General features: G+C 35.2%; 1 protein-coding gene across 1 annotated transcript; it reads right to left on the bottom strand.

Annotated features, from left to right (window-relative positions):
• Positions 1–2,512: 2,512 nt before the first annotated feature.
• Positions 2,513–22,604, bottom strand: LOC113226375 (regulator of nonsense transcripts 1). Its single transcript, XM_026458981.1, has 3 exons — positions 22,509–22,604; positions 8,522–8,786; positions 2,513–3,306 (listed from the first exon to the last, which is right to left on the bottom strand). Exons 1-3 carry the CDS (start codon positions 22,521–22,523, stop codon positions 2,768–2,770), a joined length of 819 nt encoding a protein of 272 aa, XP_026314766.1. The 5' UTR covers positions 22,524–22,604; the 3' UTR covers positions 2,513–2,767.
• Positions 22,605–23,116: the final 512 nt, after the last annotated feature.

Below are 23,116 nucleotides of genomic sequence, written 5' to 3'. Positions count from 1 at the left end.
CTGACTCAGGCTTGGTGTTCTTTGGTTAATTTCTTTAAATTTCATGTTGTTGTAATAATAATATGATCCCTGGTGCAAATGGACGAAATCAATTATTTCTATCACAACTTTTTTAGTTTTTATTTTTTTTTATGTTATTATTACGTACATACCGTTCATGAATTAGGGGACCACCCGCCATTTTCGTTAATCTGGTCATTTCAACGTTAATTTTTAGCTATTGTGCGCTATCATTCTGTACTTAACTTAGCAAGCAAGGGTTAACACGCTTTGGCTCCATCTATATCGGTTTCTGTTCTACCTCTATTTTTTTTTGTTAATCGAAATAATCAAAATTATTCGTTTGATCGCAGGAAAGCAATTACTAGCAGGAAATAAATAAAGTAACAGTAAAACTGAAGATGCTTCGGAGTCAAGATCTGTATAAATAAAAGAAAAAAATACTAAAATGTTGTACGTAATTGAAACAATGAAATCGATGGTTCTCTTTCGCATAACACAGGGCGTGGCACCGAAGGTCATCCACTCACAAGACGGATATTGACGCCTACGCCACTTCCGGTCTGCGCCTGCGCACCGGTTACCCTTAAACTGTTTCATTGCTTTCACTTAAAATAAATCGGAAGTTATTAAATAATTTAAACCACCCATGGAATCTAGGAAGTTAATTTTTCAATCATTTTAGTTAAAAATACGTAATTATGTCTCGATCTGTGTAATTCGTGTAATTGCTAAGGCCGACAATCGGCCTTTACATCACGGCTAAGTTTTATGACTTTGAAAGTAATTTTCTTATGCTATTTTACAATAATTAAGTGGAATAAGTCAAATGTGTACACATGTACGTCGACCACTGTAGGAAAGCTCGCTTGTCGGTTTTCTATCGGATACGTTTATTCGGAAGATATGCGCTTCAATTCAATTCCATCATGTTTTTTCATAAGTCGACTAGAAAGTAGTATCAGTAGAGGTCCTTGCGAACGAGTTCGTCCAGGGAAGTACTGCCTCCTTGCCTATTTCTGCCGCCAAGCAGTAATTTGAGCATTATTGCGTTCTGCGAAACTTACTCCTTTATTAGTTACTTCGCTTTTATTATACAATAAGTTGAAATATGTAGGTAAGGTACAATAAAAGCTTAAATACTAGAAACTAATAAAATTGCGTCCCCGCGGCAAGGTGCCCAAGATGCTGACAGCGTTCCCCCTTTGTATGGCTAAGCTAACATGCATTGGGCAAGGTAGCTGCCGGCTCTTGGGTTTCCCAGACAGTCTATTAACTTTTTGAATAAAATTTTGTACAGATGAAGGGCACTGGGACCCCAAGGGCCAAGGGTGTCGACTTCAAAGGGTGCAAATAGATAGTCGGTGCCGAGGTCCTGGTACTTATTGCTTTTTATTATTTCCGCCAGCTCAGCTGCGGACCCAGTAGCTCTTTTGCTGGTGTACTGGATGGGATGGGGCAAGGGTGTCACACACTTTACCACATCAATTACCTAGTATAAATTAGCAAACTCCACGTATTATGACTACCAGAGCAAAGGAATTCGCTTCGGGGTTATTACCCACACCACAACCAGTTTAGAAAAATTCATTTCTCAATTTGCTCATACCGGAAATGGAACCCGGGATATCATCCAACGCTCACAGTGTAAACCGTTAGGCCACCGACATTGTCAAAAGGTCGTCATTTTCATGACTTGTTAATATTATGTGCTTTATTCATTTTCTGATGTCTATTTCTTTTATCATCAACATCGTCTACAGCACATCTTCACCCTTTGCAAGGTATAAGCGTCCCGTAGCTTGTGCCATACGCAACGATCTTCTTCTCGTCGTACCCGTAGATGCGTGCCCGCTACAATGATGCTGTTGTTTACATTTTTTGAAGTTTGTCCTAATAAAAATAAATAAACAGGTTTGTGGGTCACACGTAATATTACATAATGTAGAGTAATATAAACAACAGAACTTTCGCTGGGGAAAAGAAAACCAAATAATATTACATAACAGATGTATTTATTAGAGCTATTTATACACAATACACGTATTGTTTCCAACTTGCGTCGAAATTGGCGCTTCGATGGCATATTAATTTCAATCAATGACATATGATACATTGCGCAATTTTTATGTTAAATACATTGACTTACAAATTATAAGTCAATGGTTAAATACAAACGTGTTGGTGTCATTTGTTAAAGCTATGACAGATAGTACAGTACAGTACAGACAGTAATGAATGACAAAATATCAATTTTGTTTAAAAAAGTTCTTGTGCAACTTCGTTTACTTTGCGTCGTTATCAGTAAACAATATTAATAACTGACACGTATAGTACAATTAATTACTATGTAAGTTAAGTTATTAGATACACATATATTTACAAAGGTACAATTATAGTTATTTCGATGTAGTATTGATAATATTTAGTATAAAAAGGGCAAATTATATCATAAGAGAAAAAATGGTTGAACTATAATACACATTAAGTCCACACTTTTAATTTAAAAAATGTATCAAATTTATAATAATAAATAAATATAATACATAAATAAAATTGTAATGCAGGATAAAATACATGTTACATATTATAAACTGATAAATAAATTAATTTGTACTTTTGTTAGTCACAATCAAGTTAAGCATTACAGTTACAAATCTTCAAAACTCTCCAAAAGTCTGACTAGCACTAGACAAAATCGTTCGCTTTGGGATAACGAAGTATCCTTAAAAATAAACACTATTATTCATATGTACAATACATTATCCTACTTTCCAGTGAAGTTAATGGTGTAGGAACCAGTGTTGGGGTCAAAGTTTTGGGCCGGATGTCCCAAGAAGGGATCGAAATTTTGGTATGGATTGTATTGATTTTGGTTTTGATTATATTGAGGAGTGTACGCCTGGTATGAGAATTGAGGTTGCTGATGATATATCTGACTCTGAGGCCTGTACTGGTCAAATTGTTGAGTACCCTGGCTGAACACGTTTTGTGACGGCTGGCTGAAACTGGTTTGTTGGGAGAAGAGTGGAGACGACCGGAATTGCGATGGTTGGTATTGCTGCTGATATTGAGGCTGGTTGTACTGGGTTTGTTGATATTGAGCTCGAGGCTGTGGCGCAGGTTGCACAGGTTGATGGAATTGGAAGTTAGCTGAAGGGCGGTGTGCACGACCTTTGCTGTTGTATTTTGGGTCTTCGTAGATGCTGGGATCTTCTCTGTATTGGCCGTCATCTTCTTGGCCGTCCGCTAGCGCGTTTGAGGGATTATCGTTGATAGTTGGAGGTGGTACCATAATGCCTGGACCTGTAATTTAAAAATTGATGCTTTTTAAGTTTACTTAGCGTATTCACTATATACCTATATAGCTCCATCAACGCATTCTGCTTCAAGACCTGGACAATAAAAAAAGACGTATAGAAACATTCAACAAGAACGATGTACTCCGAAAGCTACCAATGATGACTAATTTTTTAATTGATGTTTGCAAACTACTCTAGTTTGCAAACCATCAAGCAGAGAAAATTGCGCATCTGCAGATACGAGCTTCTGTAACTCATAATGATGGGGATGATGTATATCTGACTGGGAATTTCATTTAATGTTTGAAATAAATTAATATTTAAAAAGAAAATATCTTACTATTACTTATTTATTTATATAATATTACACAGAAATTTAATAATAACAGTACACAATACAAAAGACAATACAAAAATAATCAGTCTGTTTTGTTAATATAATTAGAAAAACACATATTTTCGCATTTAAACAATTATAGTATTATCAATTATCAAATCAAATAAGCGACTACAAATTAGAGTGTCTCATAATTCTCCCAAATTATCTCTTCAATTTGTTCTAATCTAACACCTAATGAGCAAATTATCAGGCCATGAAGGCCGAATTGCGTCACTGGACCCATATGACTATGCACCGAGACAGTTTTTTTGTGAAACTTTTTTGTTGGTGCAATTTTTTGTTTGTGTCATTGACATTTTAATGAATTAATATTAAAAATACATACTTTATAGTTAAACAAAACAACGGCAGTATGCCAATGGGAGAACGATATCTCAATTGAGAAGTTGACAGTTCGAATCCCTATAACGTTATGCACGGACATTTCTGTTTAGTAGCAATAATTCCTGGAAACGGAGAAGGAACAGAAAAACTCACAGGCCTTGAAAAGCGCCTGAACTCCCCTACCAATTTAAGTCTGTATGGCAGTCAATAACCTAAACCGTCTCCATAGTGAAGGCCCCTGTGCAGCTGGGTTGATAATGACGGTGATGACATATATCACATAATATTTAGTTAAGTGCTTCACAAAATTCTGCGTGCCAACAATAACACCCCACCAAGCTATGACTACAATTTCCCATCTCGTGTAAATAACCGTATTACTAGAGAACACCTATCAATTAATGCGATGAAGGTAGGCTATGAATTAAGGCGCGGCGTTGTTGCATATATATCATCAACGCACCCCCTGTATATGAGCGCACCCCCTTTTTGTTCTAAAGCAAATCTACGTGGGGTCTACCATTTGTGTGTCCGCAACTCGACAAATAAATGTGTAAATTTTTTACCAAAAAATATAGTACCAGTACAGCGCCATGTGAAAGAGTTCGTCCAAGGAAGTACTGCTACCTTACCTATTTCTGCCGCCAAGCAGTAATGCATTAGGGCTATATTTCACCGGGACACCATGGCGGCGCAACCAGTCGCCGCTACCAACAAAATGTATACAGCTCTATAGAGAGTTACTCACCTGGTGTCCATTAGGTTGCGCAACCAATTTGGCGGCGCGACCAACTCGGACGCGTGCACAGAATGTTACTGGTTGCGCCGCCACGCTGGTCGCGCCACCACTAACTACTATAGCGCTGTATGGTGTCTCACTCACTCGGCCGCCAGTCCGGCCGCCAGTGACGCCCCCACCTCATTGCAAGCAACACGCGTGCACTGTTGTTTTGATTTTTAAACTACTTATTTTAATATTTTGATTGTTTGTTCATTGCATACGATGGATAATTTCGATACAGAAAAGTTTATTATCGAAATTGAAAGTAGACGTATATGTTGACGAATTGTCCTTTCTTACAGCGATCGGCTAAATAAGGATGAACCCACCACTGTTTCTTTTTTCTCTTGTACTCTCTTTTCCTACGTACATACAGCAGTAGTGCTATCTCTTCGAGGTCCATTTTGATAGTGTCTCAATGTGGTGTGGCGACTCTGGTGTCTGCATGGTGTCTAGTTTGGTAGCTTACGAACACCACGGTGGCGCAACTGGTTGCGCCGCCATGGTGTCCCGGTGAAATATAGCCCTTACTGTGTTCCGGTTTTGAAGGATATTGGTGCTGGTGAAATTACAGGCACATGGGACTTGTCGACTTATGTCTCAAGGTGACGGGCGCAGTGGCAATACCCCTCCGAGATTTGCGGTTTAAATCTCTGAGTTTTTTTTTACGACGTCAAATACAACTGAACCCGTCGCCTTGACGGATAAAATTGACAAGTCACATCTGCCTGTAATTGCGTCAGCACCCCTTTCCCTTCACAGCTGGAATGTAATGCTCACATTACAGCTTGGCGGCGGAAATAGGAATGATGACAGAACTTTACCATTAAAGTTGCTACTAAACCATTAAATAAACACAAAGACTTATTAGTGCAGTTAAGAATCGAAACTAGGACTTCCTAAATGAGAGGCAAAAGATTACGCAATTACACTTTCATTTCAGTATGCCAACTAGGGAATATTATTATGTGAGTCCTAAATTGCATATTGGTTCTTAAAAACACGACAATTTTACATAATTTTCGTAATACTAACGTTTGCAAAGAGTCCATAACCGTTCGCTACATTTATCTTCAAAATGCCCACTATAGTCCATCTGTTTAGGTACTTAAATAAATGTAAACAATCTTGAGATGTCTATTTAATGAAATATACATATATAAAATGATTTTCCCTTACCTTCAAATACAAAATACAAATACTTAGCTTCATATGAAATTGCATGCCTATTTTTATACCTATTGATTTGTAAAGCATGTGTTTCAATAAAAAGATGTATCAAGATTGTTTACATTTAGTTAAGTACCTAAACAAATGGACTATAGATACAAAATATGTCTACATCCAAGGCTTTGTAAATTATGTAATAAGTCTTAATGAGGTTAGTGACATATTTTTGGACTCACTGTACAAAATAATTCTATTGATACAAAATAATTCTATTGATACAAAATAATTCGATTAAACCTGAAATGAATTTATTATTTTTTTCTTTTTGTTTCATAATCGTGTTACCCGATGGTGGGTCAATGCCCGAGACTCTGCCTATATTGTTTTGGTTTTTTGTTTACTTATCTTTCTCTATCTTTTTTTGAGTTGGTTAAAGTTTTTATGTATCTTTTTATCTATTTTTACCTTGTTTTTGCAAGCAATTAGATAAAATCTCCATGACATTGAATTTTACCGGTCTGCCATATTGGATTTGTAAAGGGAACAAACATTTCTGCTACATTACCCGGTTGTGTAGCAAGAACAATTTTTCCTCTCCCGGTGCTGGTAATGTACCTTGGTAACGTACGGGTAACAAGGGTTAATTTACTGTTACTATTGAAATAACAGTTAGTTAACCAATAAATAAATAAAAAATAATGCACAACGGTATGTGTTGCAATGTGCACTACTAACATTTATTTGCATGTTGAGTAAGTCTACTCATTGGTTAAAATACTTTTGCGGTCAATGTCATTCTGAATATTGAACGATTCAAGTAAACTCGAGCGTATGTTGTTTTGTCATTGTAATAATGGCTTTGTAGTAGACTTTCGAAATTATAGGTCTTGGGACAGATTTTCGACAGCTTAAGAATAAAATCATAACGCAGTACAATATGTTACTATTCTACTGCTAATGCAATATTACATTAATTTAGTAGCTGTAGAACTCCTTAAGAAAGAGTTCGTCCAGTGAAGTACTGCCATCTTATCTATTTCTGCCCTCAAGCGGTAAAGTAAGCATTAAAAGTAATTTAATTGAAAAGTCATATTCCAAAATTGAAGAGTATGTTTACATAAATATAATTGTATGGAAAGACAACAAGAGTCTAGATTCCACACAATTATGATTCAAAGTGTATTCCGTAGCATTTAAGTTTATTTGAAAAGAGCAATTCCTAGAGTTTCTTGCTCGTTCTTCTCAGGGAGATCAGCGTAGCGAACGAGCGAACATAAAGTAGCTTCAAAAATGACGTTTTCAAGTGTAAAATTTTACCTATGTAATAAATGATTATATGACTCTGAATTTGACTTTGACGGGCGCAGTGGCAGTGTCTCTGAGATCTTTGCGATTTAAAGCTCCGAGTGGCACTGCAATTGCTTTATAAGCTCTGCATTAAAGTCACATAAACAACAATGAATTTCGGTAATAGCAATTATTCATTAGTTAGGCTGTATCTAGTTTTTCGTTTTTTAATTGACTTAAAAAAAGGAGGAGATTCTCAAGTCGACAGCATTTTTTTTTGTATGTACATATGTTACGCGATAAATTCGGCCTTCGTGAACCGATTTTGATGATTCTTTTTTTGTTAGAAAAAGGGTACCCCAGTATTAGGTTCCATTTAATTTCAAGAAAATATTCCACCTTTAAGGGTGGCAAACTAGGATATGAATCCGGTTTCGCGTTCCGGTGACCGATTTCAATAAACTTTGCATTTAGATATAATTCCACTAGCTTTTGAGGTCGGTTTTTTAGTACACTGTACTGTGATTATAACAGTCTATAAATCAATAAAAAGTGTCATAAAACGGGGCCTTCTAATTGGTCGATTTTTTATTTGGCGAGCTGTTATTTATATAGGTAATATTGAATTTAATTCAATAATTGGTATGCACAAATGGAGCCTCCCTTAATACGTACTATTTACATTCCCTGCACATCAAGCGCACCCTGGGCAACAATCCGCGAGAACCTTACGCTGATTGGCAAATCTTTTAACTATGATAGTAAACAAGTTCTAGACTGCAAATCTATGCCATCGATGCGACAAGAAGACTGAATTAGATGAATATAAAAAATAATAAATATCACTAAACATTTCTAAAAGCTCTCCAAAGTTTTCATATGAGATCTATTCATGGTGAGGACTGTATATTATTACTTCTTAGAGGAAAAAAACGGTTGAGCATCTAACTTCAATAAATAAAACAAAGACAATATAATAAAAATATTTCAAAAAGAATGGTGCTGTCGCGCACATCTCTCCCCTTTTTTTATAGAATAACAATTTTCTTAAGGGGCCGTCTCAGGGTCCCTCAAGCAGTCTGTACGTCTACCACACATACAGCTCCATCGCGCCCAGAAAACGTGCTGGCTATAACTCCATGTTCCTCTCGCTGAAACCCCGTCAGCGATGAGCATGATGTCCCCATTACAAAATCCAAGATTAGTTATCGAAGATACATTTATGAATGCTGCAGAATTTTAAAAAATCACACTCACCTTCCGGTTCAAAACCTCTCTTACTACTCGCACCGTAAGAAATCTCCTTCAGCTTGCCATCTTCACCGACGTAACCATATTTTCCAGCAACGTCTCCGTTCGGGTACTTGGTCTCGATTTTGAACGACCCGTCAGCAGCTTCGTAGCCGTAGGAATACGACCCATCGTCGTTTTGTCGGTTGATCTGTTTCAAGATAGGCACTGGAGTCGTGGTGGGTCCGTTTTGTGCATATACGCAGGCTGTAGCTGCTACGAGGAGAGTGACCTGTAATTTTTAAAAAAGGTTCTTCTTAATCGTAAATTTATAGCACCACTAACTCATGTCCAACAAGTCTGATCATGTATGACGTACTGCTGCCACTTTTGCGATAATACTGCTAAATGCCAACTGGCTGATGCAGGTCAAATGGCACTTATTTACTTATGAAAAAAACTAGGATATAAAGAAACCATGAACCGTCTATTTTTGATACTACCTACATAACTTCACATGACCTTTTTTAAGGACATCCCCTATCTGTACAACGAGGTCTACCTCTACCCACGTTTTTCATCTATACACGCTCTATAAAATTGTGTCGTCAATCTATTAACATCAATTTTCTACATCGAAGCATTCCATCTTGATTACTACATAATATTTTATACCAAAACTCAGTTATTTCACTGTTTCGTGTTCATATTTAATGAAAAAATTTTATTGTGTGTATTTTAGGCACTGTGATATATATACAGATATACAGTGATAGATATACAGTGCCTAAAAATAAAAGATATTATTTAATTCGTCTAACAGTAGAATTACAATGGCAACACAAAAATTTTGCGCGGTCTGTAGAGATGCTGATAATTTGATGACCAATCATTATGTCTAAGGTGATCCACACATTAAAACATCAAAAAAATTAACAAAACTGTTAGCTAATGTCAATTATATGGCGTTCATTTTCAGTTTAACAACTAACTGTAAATACAATATTATGTAACTTCACCTTCGACAGCTTGTTCATACGAAAGACATCAACGATTTCAGATTTCACTTAGAAAATTGTAAGCCAAACATTTTATATTTCAAAAGCATACCAGATAGCTTTAGGGGACCCATCCGATTTCTTATACTCGTAATAGTTACTTTGAAATATATCTTGTGAGCCGTGAACGATTTGCTTTGAAAGAGGACGTGAGTCACTACGATCTCAATGTTGAAGATAGAATAAGGTTATAAAAATAGAATAAATATAAAATAGAATAAGGTTAAAATTAGTTTAAATTATTCAAATGTTGTCTTTTATATGTATCGTTAATTGTTTTTATAATATCTAGGACGGGATGAACAAGACGTGCGCCTGATGGTAAGCTACGCGCCTGTCCATAACAGTTGCAGTGTGGGGGGCACTGCCACTGCGCCCGTCGCCCTGAGACATAAGTTGACAAGTTCCATGTGCTTCCACTCCATATTTTTAAAATAAATATTTTTTGTTTAATGGTACCACATTCAATCATATCATTCATTATAAAAGTGAAATAGCTTCAGTAATTGCTCCCAAACCTCATAGATGACGTTGCTTGTTTATTCATGGAACCAAAACTACTAAATATACATTATAAAAGTGAACAAATCACACAATTTAATTGTAAGGAGATAATTCATTTTTTAAATGAACGAACGTAATCACAGTTTAATCTATCACCTTGTATATATAATGTTATGGTATATAATAAAGTATTGACTCTCTTCGCGTACCTTTATAGCAACTCATATGCGTATACCGGGTGGGAATTTGTAATGCCACCTAGAGGGAAAGTAGCCTAGTAGTATTCCCGCGTGTTGCTAGAAATTTTCGAAAATCCATGAATACAGTTTTATTTCTTTTAAAAAATAAAGGAATGTTTCCTTTAAGTAAAAATTTCTATCTCCAGTATTTAGAGTACTTTCCTTCCAGGTGGTATTACAAATTTCCACCCTGTATATTAGAGTATGTCATATGTATGTACATTTTCATTGTACTATTTTTGTTATAATAAATTCATACTATTAGTAAATTGAAAAAGCATTTTGAACCATTGCAATGTTTACCAACCGATTTTATCTGTAACAAATGAACATTACAATAAAAAAGTTACAAAAACTACAAGTGCTGAAAGTGGAGCGCGACCTTGATCTTGCGCGCGCGCAGCCCGTAGCTAAATACGCGGGCGTGGTCTGCAACTAAGCTTGGCATCTTAGTTTTTTTGGTACGTATATGATACTTTTGTTGTTGTTATTAAAAGAAAAAATTCTTCCTTTATATACTCTATTTAATTTGACATATATGTCATGTTATACCATGAGATAATTCATTGAACGAAAACATCGTGATAAAACTTGCACGTCCAAGAAGGTTCATAATCCTCAGAAAACGAGTGTAGTCTACAACCCGCCAGTGTGGCGACATATGACCTAAACCCTCTCCTGAGAGGAGACCCGTGCCCACGAGTAGGACGCATAAATGGGTTGATGATGATGTAGTGGCAGTATTCTTCAAATGTTTGTAATTTAAAGCTCTCTAGGTGCAACCTGTTTGTCCCGTCTCTTGCAATCATAAAAAAAATGTATACACACATCCTTCTGCCTTAATTAGATAATAACTCTCAGGTTTAATTTTCGTAAGGCATGATTTACAACTAGTATTAATTACGACTTACGGATATTGCAAAATATGTTTCAATTACGAAAGATATACATTTGAACATTTAATTCGCACCCAATAAACCGCAACTAGAATCCAAATGTGTACATAACTAAATAAATAATTTAAATACTTCTCAGCGGCAGACTTACGTGGCCACGTCTACAATTAAAGGTAGTGACAAGAAATAGCAGGAAATGTAACAGGTTTTAATTTAATTCAGCTTACCAGAGAGCTGATATCTGGGTATTACACATAACATGAATAATAAATGTAATCTATATATAATAAAGAATCTGTACCATTGTTTTTTTTCATTTGTGGTTTATTTCCATATGGTTTATATATCATCATCATTATCAACAACAACCCATTTATAGGTGCCACCGCTGAGTACGGGTCTCCTCTCAGGTGTAGATTTAGTCCATAGTCCGCCACCCTGGCGTGATGCGTGTTGGGGGACTTGATACGTTTTTCGAGTGTTGTGAACCTTCTTCAACGTTCAAGTTTGATCACGACGTTTGCACGGAAAAGCTTATTATTATTTTATTGTTATGTTATTTCATTTTATTCTATTCATTTTTTAGATATAGACAGTAGGTTTTTCGAGTTTTATATTTCTTTAAGCACTTTGTTTCCTTTCATTATATTATATATATTTATTTTATTTTTATTATTATATTTCACCTATTATCTTTGAAAATCAAATTCATTTATTTCTTTACCCAGATTATTAAGAAAAGGTTTAGAATCACAATAATCGAAAATTAAAAAAAAAGAAGGAGGTTTTTAATTCTACTGTATTTTTTTGTATTTTTTTACGCAATTTTAAAATAATCGGTTCAGAAATGATGGAGTGATATCACTCCGACATTTCTGAACCGATTATTTTTTAGGGTATTACAGTTATGTTCCACCTTTAAGGGTGGCGAATTTCTGAACTTTCCGAAAATAGATGCCAATAAAACTTGGCAAAAAGATTCAGTTCCAATAGATTGTTTTTTATAATAGCAAGGGACGGCACGAACAAGTCGTGGGCCTGGTGGTAAACGACAGGTCTGTTCATAACAGATGCAGTGCCACTCAGACTTAAAGATCGGAGGGGCACTGCCACTGCGCCCGTCACCCTGAGACATAAGTTGACAAGTCCCATGTGCCTGTAATTTCACCAGCACCCCTTCAAAACCGGAAAGCAGTAATGCTCAGATTGCTGCTTGGCGGCATAAATAGGTAAGGAGCTCTACAGCTACTAAATAAAATGTTATAGTGACCTAGAACTGATCTGATGGTGGAAATGGCAGACAGATAAGAGGAACTTCTCATCAGTGTACAGCAGCTACCTTGTGATTGATCAAATGATTCGTTTTGACAACGACTTCCATATCAATTATAAAAAAAAACGACCTCAAAAATTCGTGGAGTTACATCTATTGCCAAGTTTTATTAACATCGGTTACCGGAAAGCGTGCGAAACCAGATTCATCCCCTAGTTTGCCACCCTTGGACGAGGAATATTTTCTTCAAATTTAAATGGGACCAATATTGAGGTACTCAACTTACAAACAAAAAAGAATCATCAAAATCAGTTCACAAATGCCGGAGTCATCGCGTTACATACAAAAAAATTACAGTCGAATTGAAAATCTGTAAAAGGAGGACTTTTTTTGAAGTTGGTTAAAAATTGCCCGTATTGGGACTGAGAGTGTAACTGGTTAATGACGACGAATTACTTCCTTCACGGTTTCATTAAATTATTATTAACCACCCAGTCTCTCGACACTTAAGCATTATATTATCATTAATCATTGTTTTTTTCTACAGAAAAGACAAGATATAATCATTAAATAACAATCGCGACGCCATTTGTTCGGTGAATGTCCTGACTACCTTGGGGTTTTGTACCTATATACAACATTCTGTGGGTATATATAGCCATTGTGCGGTAGTCAATAAGAACGACGTAAAAATGTAAAGAACAGATCTTTGTTACTATTAAAGGCATATTGGAAGGTGATGATTACGATAAACAAGAGTTTTATCACATTCTGGTCATTACTTTGTTTACGACAAGATCGACCCGTGACCAGTAGTGACGCATTATATAGGTACAACCAGTATTTTTTTATGATATCTAGTGACGGGACGAACAAGTCGTGGTTGCAATGCCACTCAGAGCTTTAAGTCGCAAAGATCTGAGGGGCAGTGGCCCTGGCCGCCCGACACACTGAGATATAAGTTGACAAGTCCCATGTGCCTGTAATTTCACCAGCACCCTTACCCTTCAAAACCGGAACACATTGAAGCTCATATTGCTGCTTTGCGATAGAAATAACTGAGGTGGCAGTACTGCTGTCCACTAACTAAAACGAGGCTAAGTGACAAATGGTCAAATCTCCGTTGTAAATAGAAAAAGATAGAGCACAAAATTCTGCTTTACAAACGGTTAAAATTAGTTAATGTATTCGTCTTATCGGAACTTAACCTAACAATACAATTTCAATTTTCTAAAACTGAGCCCAAAAAATCCCAATGCGTTAGGTAAAGTGTGACTTTTGATTCTTATGCATGAATCTGTTTAGCTTATGTGCTAAAGTAGGTAACCTGCCGCTACATATTACAAGTCGTTAAACTCTTTAAAAATTCATTTCCGATAAAAACAATGTTTTTCCTTCAACGAAAAGGAAGTTTTAAATTAAATTACATCTTAAAACAAATCATACCATAATGTTGCAATAAATAAAATACATTGTCTTACTATCTATTATAGTGTTGCCACACTAACCGGTCGAAATATCTCTTTGAAATAACTTAACATGGAATTTTGTAACAGCTTTGTCTGATAAATTACCTATAAAGCGGGTGCTTTGTTTTGGTTAAACTTTTCAAATAGTTTTAACTACCTGCTGAGATAACTGCTCTACTAAACCGTTGATATTTATAGATAGTCATTTAAACTTAAAGTTGCAAAATTATTACGAAAATCTATTTTTGAATACAAGGATTTTTAATGTGTAACACGCATATTAGCATAATATTGTAATATGAATAATTGTTTCTTGGATCAAAATATCCAGGTAGTATTAATTTCCCGTGGTTTAAATAAAATGACTAATTTTCGGGAAAGAGGCTTAAAGAACCTAGAAAGAAATTAATCGATAATGTTTTAGTTCTTCATTCATCCATTCGTTCATTCTTTCTTATGTAGCAGAGTTACTTTTATTTTTCTTATTTAATTGTAGGCATTTGTGTTGCTACCTTTTCTTAGAGGTATTTTTATAAAAATAAATAAGAGGTATGGCAAAAAGTTATCAGTTATTGTTATGTAGTCTTGCCGTACAAATTGAAGACAATGTAGAATTAACCCATTTATACAAAACATACCCAAGTACAAACAGCTAAGATTACTTCAGTCAAGTCTACACATCACATGACGACATAATGCGGTTTCAATTTTCACGAGACTATCATCATGTGGGGTGGTAACGTTCATAAGTCACCCATTATCCCAATGTCAGCAGAATCTTCTTACGGATCGATCCCAATAGATCTTTGTACTGCATTGGCTCCAGTGAATAATTTCAATAAGGCACCTTTTGCTACACGGATCTTTTAATATAATTGTTAAACAAAACGACTAACACCGCCCTTCATATTCGCCCAAATTGCCTTCAATAAGTGAACGGCTTTACATTTGTATAATTAATACTCAAATGAAAACAACGTACAATTATACTTATGCATATCATAATTACAACACAAGGTGTCGAAGCTGTCTCCCGGTTTAATTAAAACATAATAAAGTTTCGAAAAGGTTTTATAATGAAGAATATAAATAGTAAGAATTTACCTAAATAACAAGACATATTACAACATGAAACAACATTAAACTTGATTACTGTAGTTTTTTATTGTAATAACCTTCTACATTAATTACATTAAAATTACGCGTCATTTAATTTGAATGAATTATTCAATGGTTAAAAAATGACCTTTCTTACATGTACACTCCTTGCACAGACTTTAGGTCGAAAATAATCTGCTATTAGGTTTAACTAAATCGTAAACTGCTTAAAGCTGTTAGTTACCTAACTTAACTACAGCTTTGCCACAGCGCGCAGCTACCGAAACGAATAAATTTTTAATGCTTCATGTCCAAATAACAACTATTTATTTCTCAATAATACACTAGCTTGCATGGGAAAATTTAAAACATATTAAAACTTGCACACAGTTTTTTGTAGAATTAACGTTAAAAATTTAATTAAAAGTTTTAACAATCACGCATCTTTGATAAAATTCATACGAAGTTCATTAGATATCTCATGGATTCTTGATTATTGTTACATATTTATGATATAGTGTAAAATCTTTGTGCTAGCTAGTTCCCTCAACGATATACCTAAGTATAGATTTCTTACTACGGCGCAACTTTTAACTGTTATCCCGGTATTTTACAGCAGTCTGACACGACCTATGGTAGCCAGTGATCATTTATAAACACCTTAACTAAAAGATATAACTATAATATTAGAAAAGGTAAGCGTCGACTCCTTTAGTGAATCGACCAATGTTACAAATGACCTATATGTACCAGACGAAAATGTCTTATAATTTTCTCAGTTGACTGTATTTATGTAAATAAATAGTAACACGATATACTGGTTGTTATTGAAGGACTGCATTCCAATTCGTACCGGGCAAACTTCAGCCGAATGCTTTAATGAGATCACTGTGCGATCTGTACGCCTGATTACATGTATTGGCAACCAGAAGTTTGCTTGTTTACTTATACATACATTTTTTAATATAACGTCAAAGGACGGGACGAACAAGTCGTGCACCTGGTGGTAAGTTACACGCCTGTCCATAACAGTTACAATGCCACTCAGGGCTTTAAATCGCAAAGATCGGAGCAGTGGCAGTGACTGCGCCCGTCAGAGACATAACAAGCTGACAAGTCTCAGGTGCCTGTAATTTCACCAGCTTGCAGCAATCCGACATGCGTCCCACTGCTGGACATGAATGTTCTACTAGAAAAGGTTCAATTAATCCACTTTCCACTACCCTGTTGACAAATTGAATGCGGAAGAATTAACTGCTTGTTTTTTTTTTAATTAGAAGTATTTTTATTTGATGATATCCGTGGTCGCCTTGTACACAGGTTTTCATGTTGCCATCTTTAAGGTTTTTTTATTTTCAACTTTGTTAGGAACCAACTCTTATACGTGCCACTGTTGTGCACGGATACCTTACATTTCAGTGGTTTCACGGAATAGTGTTTATCATAAATTATCTTTATTATTCTAAATAAAATTGGTCAAACTCAAAATCAAATAATCATTTATTCCTTAGGTAAAATTTTTACACTTGAAAACGTCAATTTTTAAGCTACTGCTCGTTCACTACGCTGACCGCTCTACGACACTACGCTCTAGAAACTCTAGGGATTGCTCTTTTCAAATAAACTTAAATGCTATGCTATGAATGCACTTTGAATCATAATGAAATCTAGACTCATGTTGTCTTTCCATACATCTTTATCTAACACATACTCTTCAATTTTGTAATATGACTTTTCAATTAAAATACTTTTAATATAAGTATTAAATTTAGGAAATTGGTGCTAGAAACTTGAAATGCATGGTAGGATTTTATGTCCAAATATTGAATGCAGATTGTAAAAAAAGACCTACTCAGTACACATTAAGCTCTAGTAATCGATATATCTACATGGCGTTTGCATCTAGTGCAATCGGACGTTAATTTTTAAAGGAAACTAGCATGGAATTCATTAAAATATAACGCAGTCTTGTTTTCCTACTAAAGGCTTTGTATGAATTTGTTTAATCGTTACCATTTATAATGGAAATTAAATATTTTTTTAGATCTAACTCGTATACGTTAGTTTTTTTTCAAACAACCAATATTTCGGGCGTAGTTTGGAATATGTAAAAAGCCATAAACATTAGTTTCTTTGAAAAAAAATTAAACTCAGTAAAGGTTAAGTCGTGCAAAAAAGATGTCCTTATTTATTTGTCGAGTACTTTAAGCCACGAGACTTTGCCGAATGGCTTAAGTAACGGGTATGAGATTTGAAGACCTAATTATGTAGTGATTGCATACAATATTTTTTCTACGAGTAAAGAAAATAATTAATCACTAAATTAATAACACGTTATAATTAGTTTATCGTCACCTGTTATATGTATAATAATATTGAAATATTAAATAATATAGAATAACGGTTTTCAAAATTATAATTGTTTTTTTAGGCCTTCGTTGCTTTTAAGCCCGCCTATTTTTTATTTAGGCCAATTTAACCATTTCGGAGGCAGTAGAGCATTTACGTAACGTCATATTTGATATTTCAATTAGCAAAAATACGACGTTCCTTTTTACACGATCGTGGCTGTAATGAGAAGAAAAAAGGCCTGATAGTTTTATTTAGGGCATTATAGTTAAGTTTCCCTGCATGCTATTTACGTGCGATGGAAATTATTGTATGTTTCACAGGCGGTGCAAGATTTGGAACCTCGATTCCGAAAACCCTCAGTCTTCGAGTTCGGGTTTCTAATAGAGCCCTTAATACACAATGTAGATGCTATTTCATTCCAGTAGGGAGTGCCATAGACAATAGAATTTTGATTAAAAACTAAAAAGAGCATCTTTGTGATATGGTTTATGAAATTATAAATGACAGATTTACTAAAGGAGAAGAAAAAATAAATAACACATGCGCAATTACAGTCACAAACACCACCACAAAAATTATACCCGAGACCTATTTCACCTCTCCACGAAGAACGAATTATTTCTTCAATATTTAGACTTTAAAAGAAGTACAAGTCGTTCACACCATTTTAGTTCACGGTTTTCATACCAATAGATCCAAACAATTTCACGCACAATATTACATAACCGAATCCAACCTCACCGCCCACTGCATTCTAATGCAAAACAAATCGAGCATTACCAATTCAGGTCTTTGTAAACACTAATTCCTTGGAGCTTAATAGAGATTACATAATGACATTACTTAGACCCGTATTAACAAATACGTCTCAAGTTCAGTATCGATATTAAGATGTTGCTTAAGTCTCTATTAATTAATATCAATTTATTGCACATTAATCTTGATTTATCGATTTTGCATCGTAATACGTCACAAGTTTTAGCATGTGAAAGCCATAAAAATAATTCCATCTACATTAACAATTTACTATAGATTTCTCACAGATGGCGCTACGGCCAAAAGTCGTTAAAAACTTTAAAATAATTGTAAGATCTGTTGGTTCGGGGCTCAGTTAAGAGAGCATAAGACACAGTATGCTGAAGGCGCTGGCTCGAATCCAGCCGGATGGATAGAATTTTTCTTAGTGTTCGATTTTTTGAGAAATTACTCCAGGTTTAAGGGATGGTAGCTGTAAAGGTACCTAACTGGATGACGAAATACTTTCATAGATTTCTCATAGATGGCTCTACAGCTAAAACGTCGTTGAAAACCAAATACAAAGATCCGACAATAAGTACATGAAAAAATTCGCGAGGTCCGCTGGTTCATTCCGTGGCTTAGTTGACATAGCGTCTGGCACGGTTTACTAGGAGACGTCGGTTCGAATCCAACAGGATCCAAGGGTTTTTTCTAAGTGATCGATCTTTGTACTAATAATTATTATCATAATAGTACATCGTGATGTTCAATAATCTTAATATTACATGAAACAAATTATGTGTTTGTGAAATTTTATTAACTCTCCTATTTAACGATTAATTTCATTTGTAGAATCTTAAATCTGAAATGTTATCATTTTGCTTATCACCTTACAGGCGTGCTACGTGAGCTTGTCCAAGTTTCTGTATATTTATACACGTTCATCGATCATTGTTGAGATGGTAATATCAACCTAAATTATATTCAATATGTACAACTTGAAGCTATTACACTTGTGATAGATGCAGAAACATTTTTTCCGTGGTCTGGAAAGAACGCGCCAGTCAATTGTTATTCACGTATTAGCATCGACACGTAGGGTAACGTTAGTTGCTTAACTCGAAACTTGCATTGCGTAACGCTCTTGAAAATATTTTAGGCATTTATTTTAAATAGTTTGCATTGTTATGCTTTTAAGAATGAAGGCACGTTATTTTCAGTATGTAAGGAGCATAGCCACCTCCGACTGTTTTTTGTTTTTTGTACATAGGTAAAACTAATTTACACTTGAAAACATTTAAAAAAACGAGCAATAAACTCTAGGGAATGCTCTTTTCAAATAAACCAAAATGCCGTGGAATACACAATCAAATTTGTGTGGAATCTAGAGCCATGTCGTCTTTTTAGTAGCTAAATAAATAACATTTGTAAACAATGGCCTAGTCATGACGAATCTGACATATACATAGAGCGATGGTAGCCCAGCGGGAGAACGGTTACTTCACGTTTGAGAGGCCGATGGTTCGAATCCTTGTGTCGGCATGTACCTTGCTTTAATTTCTAAGTTAACATTAGTAAATATTACAGGTTACTTGCACGTTTGTAAATATTTTGTTGCAATACTGTCGTTCGTTAACTAAAACGTGGCTATGTGAGAAAATTACTTTTTAGGAACCATGGTATTTTATTTGGTTATATGGTATGGTTTTTTTAGAATATTTAATGATATTTTACCTATGCACCATTAGGATAAGTTCCGAAACATCGAACACGTAAACTAACCGTAAGTGTTGTTAAATAGAGAATTTTGAGCCCTATCTTATGCAAATAAAAACGGATATTTGACACTTGTCACTTAATCGCGTTTTAATAAGTGGAGGACAGAATACCTTTCGCTAATGGTGAATAAAATAATAATTATGGAACCTGTACGTCAAAGATACTAGAAAAGTGTGCGATATTCCAACCGCCCACTGTGATCAAAACCTTCTCGTGGGCCTAAATCTTCCGCGATGACCACATTGGTATTGGTAGAGATGATTGCATCTCCAAGGGTCAAAGTTAAAAAATAAGAGCCCATTTAACCTCCATCTCACCTGATGGAAAGTGACGATGAGGTCAACAATGGAACACGCATACCTTAATAATAATGCCTATTCACTCTCGCCTTGAAAAACCCCAAGTAGCAGTAGAGCTGCTTGTGAAAGAGTTGGGCCAGGGAAATAACCTTATCTATTTCTGCCGCCAAGCAGTAATGTAAGCATTACTGTGTTCCGGTTTTGAAGGGTAAAAGGTGTTGGTGAAATTACAGACACATGACACTTGTCAACTTATGTCTCAGGGTATCGGGCGCAGTGGCAGTGCCCCTCAGATCTTTGCGATTTAAAGCTCTGAGTGGCACTGCAACTGTCATGGACAGCTTACCACCAGGCGCACGACTTGTTCGTCCCGTCACAACATAGGGGTGGAACCCTAGTCTACTTCATCACAACCAGATGATAATTTATGTAGTAATTTAATGTCACCGATATTACTTCATTTATTAATCGGGACTCACGCAACACGTTGCACAGGAATGCAAATCACGGGCAGGTAGCGTGGGCGTGGCACATTGTGCAAGACTTTAGTTAGGTAGTCTAGGTAGCCTACAGGTAACCTAGCTTGGTTTATGTATAACTAGATCAGCAGGAAGAAAATTACTGGTTACACCTAAGCTCGCGGTAATAACGTGATATTGGTAACGAATATAACATTTTTGTGGTTGAGTCATGGTTTAATTTTCATTTTACACTAAACTATATTTGTTATAGTTATTACTGAAAATCAAATTTTTTTGTGGCTGATTGCATTTTCAAATTTAAATTATAAAATTCATAAACACTATATATATGTGTTTTAAATGAATATCTTTTTCGTTGTTATCGTCCAAAAATGGCTAGTGCAAAAACCATAGAGCCACGTCCTCAGTAGATATATGAAATCAATTTAATGGGTAACGAAATCAAACAGTCAGTTAGTTAATGTCGACTAAACATCATTGCGTCAGATGATTTACCCAATTGAGACATAATATAGACATGACGAAAAACAATTCTTTCTAAAGTTCATAAATATAGTCTGTTGGCCGGATATAAGTCATTTTCTTTATTGTGTCTAGCACTTTGCGGTGTACGAACGAACGAGTATGTTTATGCCACTGAAAATCGATGTGGTTATATGTTGAAATCACTTATAGATGTACAATCTTTTTTTTAATGAAAGACTGGCTACGATCTAAGGTATAAGGAAGTAATTAGCAATTATTTACTTTACAGTTTGAATAACAATATTTTTAACGGCTGAAGTCGGTTAAAAACAGAGGAGGAGGTTTTCAATTCGACTGTGTTTTTTTATTACACCTCTGTGGGTGGCAAATTAAGGGGTTAAAAAGGGGGGGGGGGGGGGATTGGGTTTTACCCCCTTTCCTTATTCAATTTTCAACAAAAGTTGGCAAAAAGAATTAATTACTCAAATTTTTGAGGTAATTTTTTTATCATAATTCATCTACGTTGTATAACTTATTATAGGAATATTGCATGTAATAACTACTCACAGTAAAGTGTGAGAAATATGATATAGTCGTGTGAAATGAGCTTGCGAAACGAACTTTGAGAAGCAAGAAATGGTTTCTTGATAGATTGCCTCGATAAAACTATGCCGTAGTGTCGTATTAATTTCCATTTGTATCACTACATATGCCAAGTACGGGTCATCCCCAAGAAAGCACTATCCGCGGGTGTATAGATACGAAATGAATGTTGTGTGAAGTTTTATGCGTTAGGATACACAAAAAATGTATATATGTATATAAATGTATATATTTATAAAAATACATGATAGATGGTCAATTAGTCATGACTACGGTACCAGTAAACGTTAGTTTGTTTGAAAAAATAGACAGTCGCGACTTAATACAAAAAAATTACTCAATTTGTAATAATTAAGTGTTCTAGCCTAGGACTTAACTGTTATTAAGTAAGAATAAGGAGCAATGTTTAATACACTTTAGAAAAAATATAATATATAGCTGTATATATAAATCGTCAATGTTGTAAATGCAAGTATAAAACAAACACAAGTACAAAAACATTCATTTGACTGTCCAAAACAAAAACATTGTGATACTTAGATAGCCACACCAAAGTACGCCTGTGTTGTGGTTATCAGTACAGAATCCTAAGTGTCTCCAGCATCGTATTAATATTACAACAATAACTACTGTTTTTTATATGTATTATATGAATTCTAACTCCACAAGTCGTAAAATGTATTTACACAACGATTTCAAATTTTATTACACCGTTAAAAGCTAGACATATTAATATTAATTCATTTTTATAAAACTGACCTTCAAAATAAACATGGCGTCGATTTGAAACTGCAACGTCACTGTCAAACTTTCCCGCGTTTTCACACAGCAATGGCGGGCACACGTCTGCGCGGTGCGGCGCAACCACCTGTATTTATAAAGTCGCCATTTCGTAGTTCGACACTTAAATAATCCAATATTGTATGCGCCGCGAGCCCTAGCCTTAGGTTTTGTAATGAGATCCCTATGAACTACATCCGTGTAACGTGTTCGTTAAGTAATTAGGGAGTTGGTCATATTTCACCTTCAATAATAAAGCGACAAAGTTCGGTTAGTAATATTTTTTGAAAGCTCACAAAATAAATAGATAAAAAATAATATACGTAGTAAAAATTATGTAGTTTTTCATATCACATAATCTCATTCGTATATATTTATTTTTGCAAACTAACCAACGTTCCGGGCCCTTTGCTACTAACTAACACTATGGGTCCAAGTGACTTGAATTAAATGAATCATTATTATGATTATTATTATTGCTTACAGATCCCATGGCCACGGCTGACTAAGATGGTAAAATCATCAACCAGTTATGTCTAATAGTTACAAAAGTTATTAATTAAATATCATATCAGTTTTAAATTTTC

This window comes from Hyposmocoma kahamanoa, unplaced genomic scaffold, assembly GCF_003589595.1.
Source record: "Hyposmocoma kahamanoa isolate Upper Pololo Valley unplaced genomic scaffold, ASM358959v1 190, whole genome shotgun sequence".
Taxonomy (NCBI): domain Eukaryota; kingdom Metazoa; phylum Arthropoda; class Insecta; order Lepidoptera; family Cosmopterigidae; genus Hyposmocoma; species Hyposmocoma kahamanoa.
This window is presented reverse-complemented; position numbering and strand designations above follow the sequence as displayed.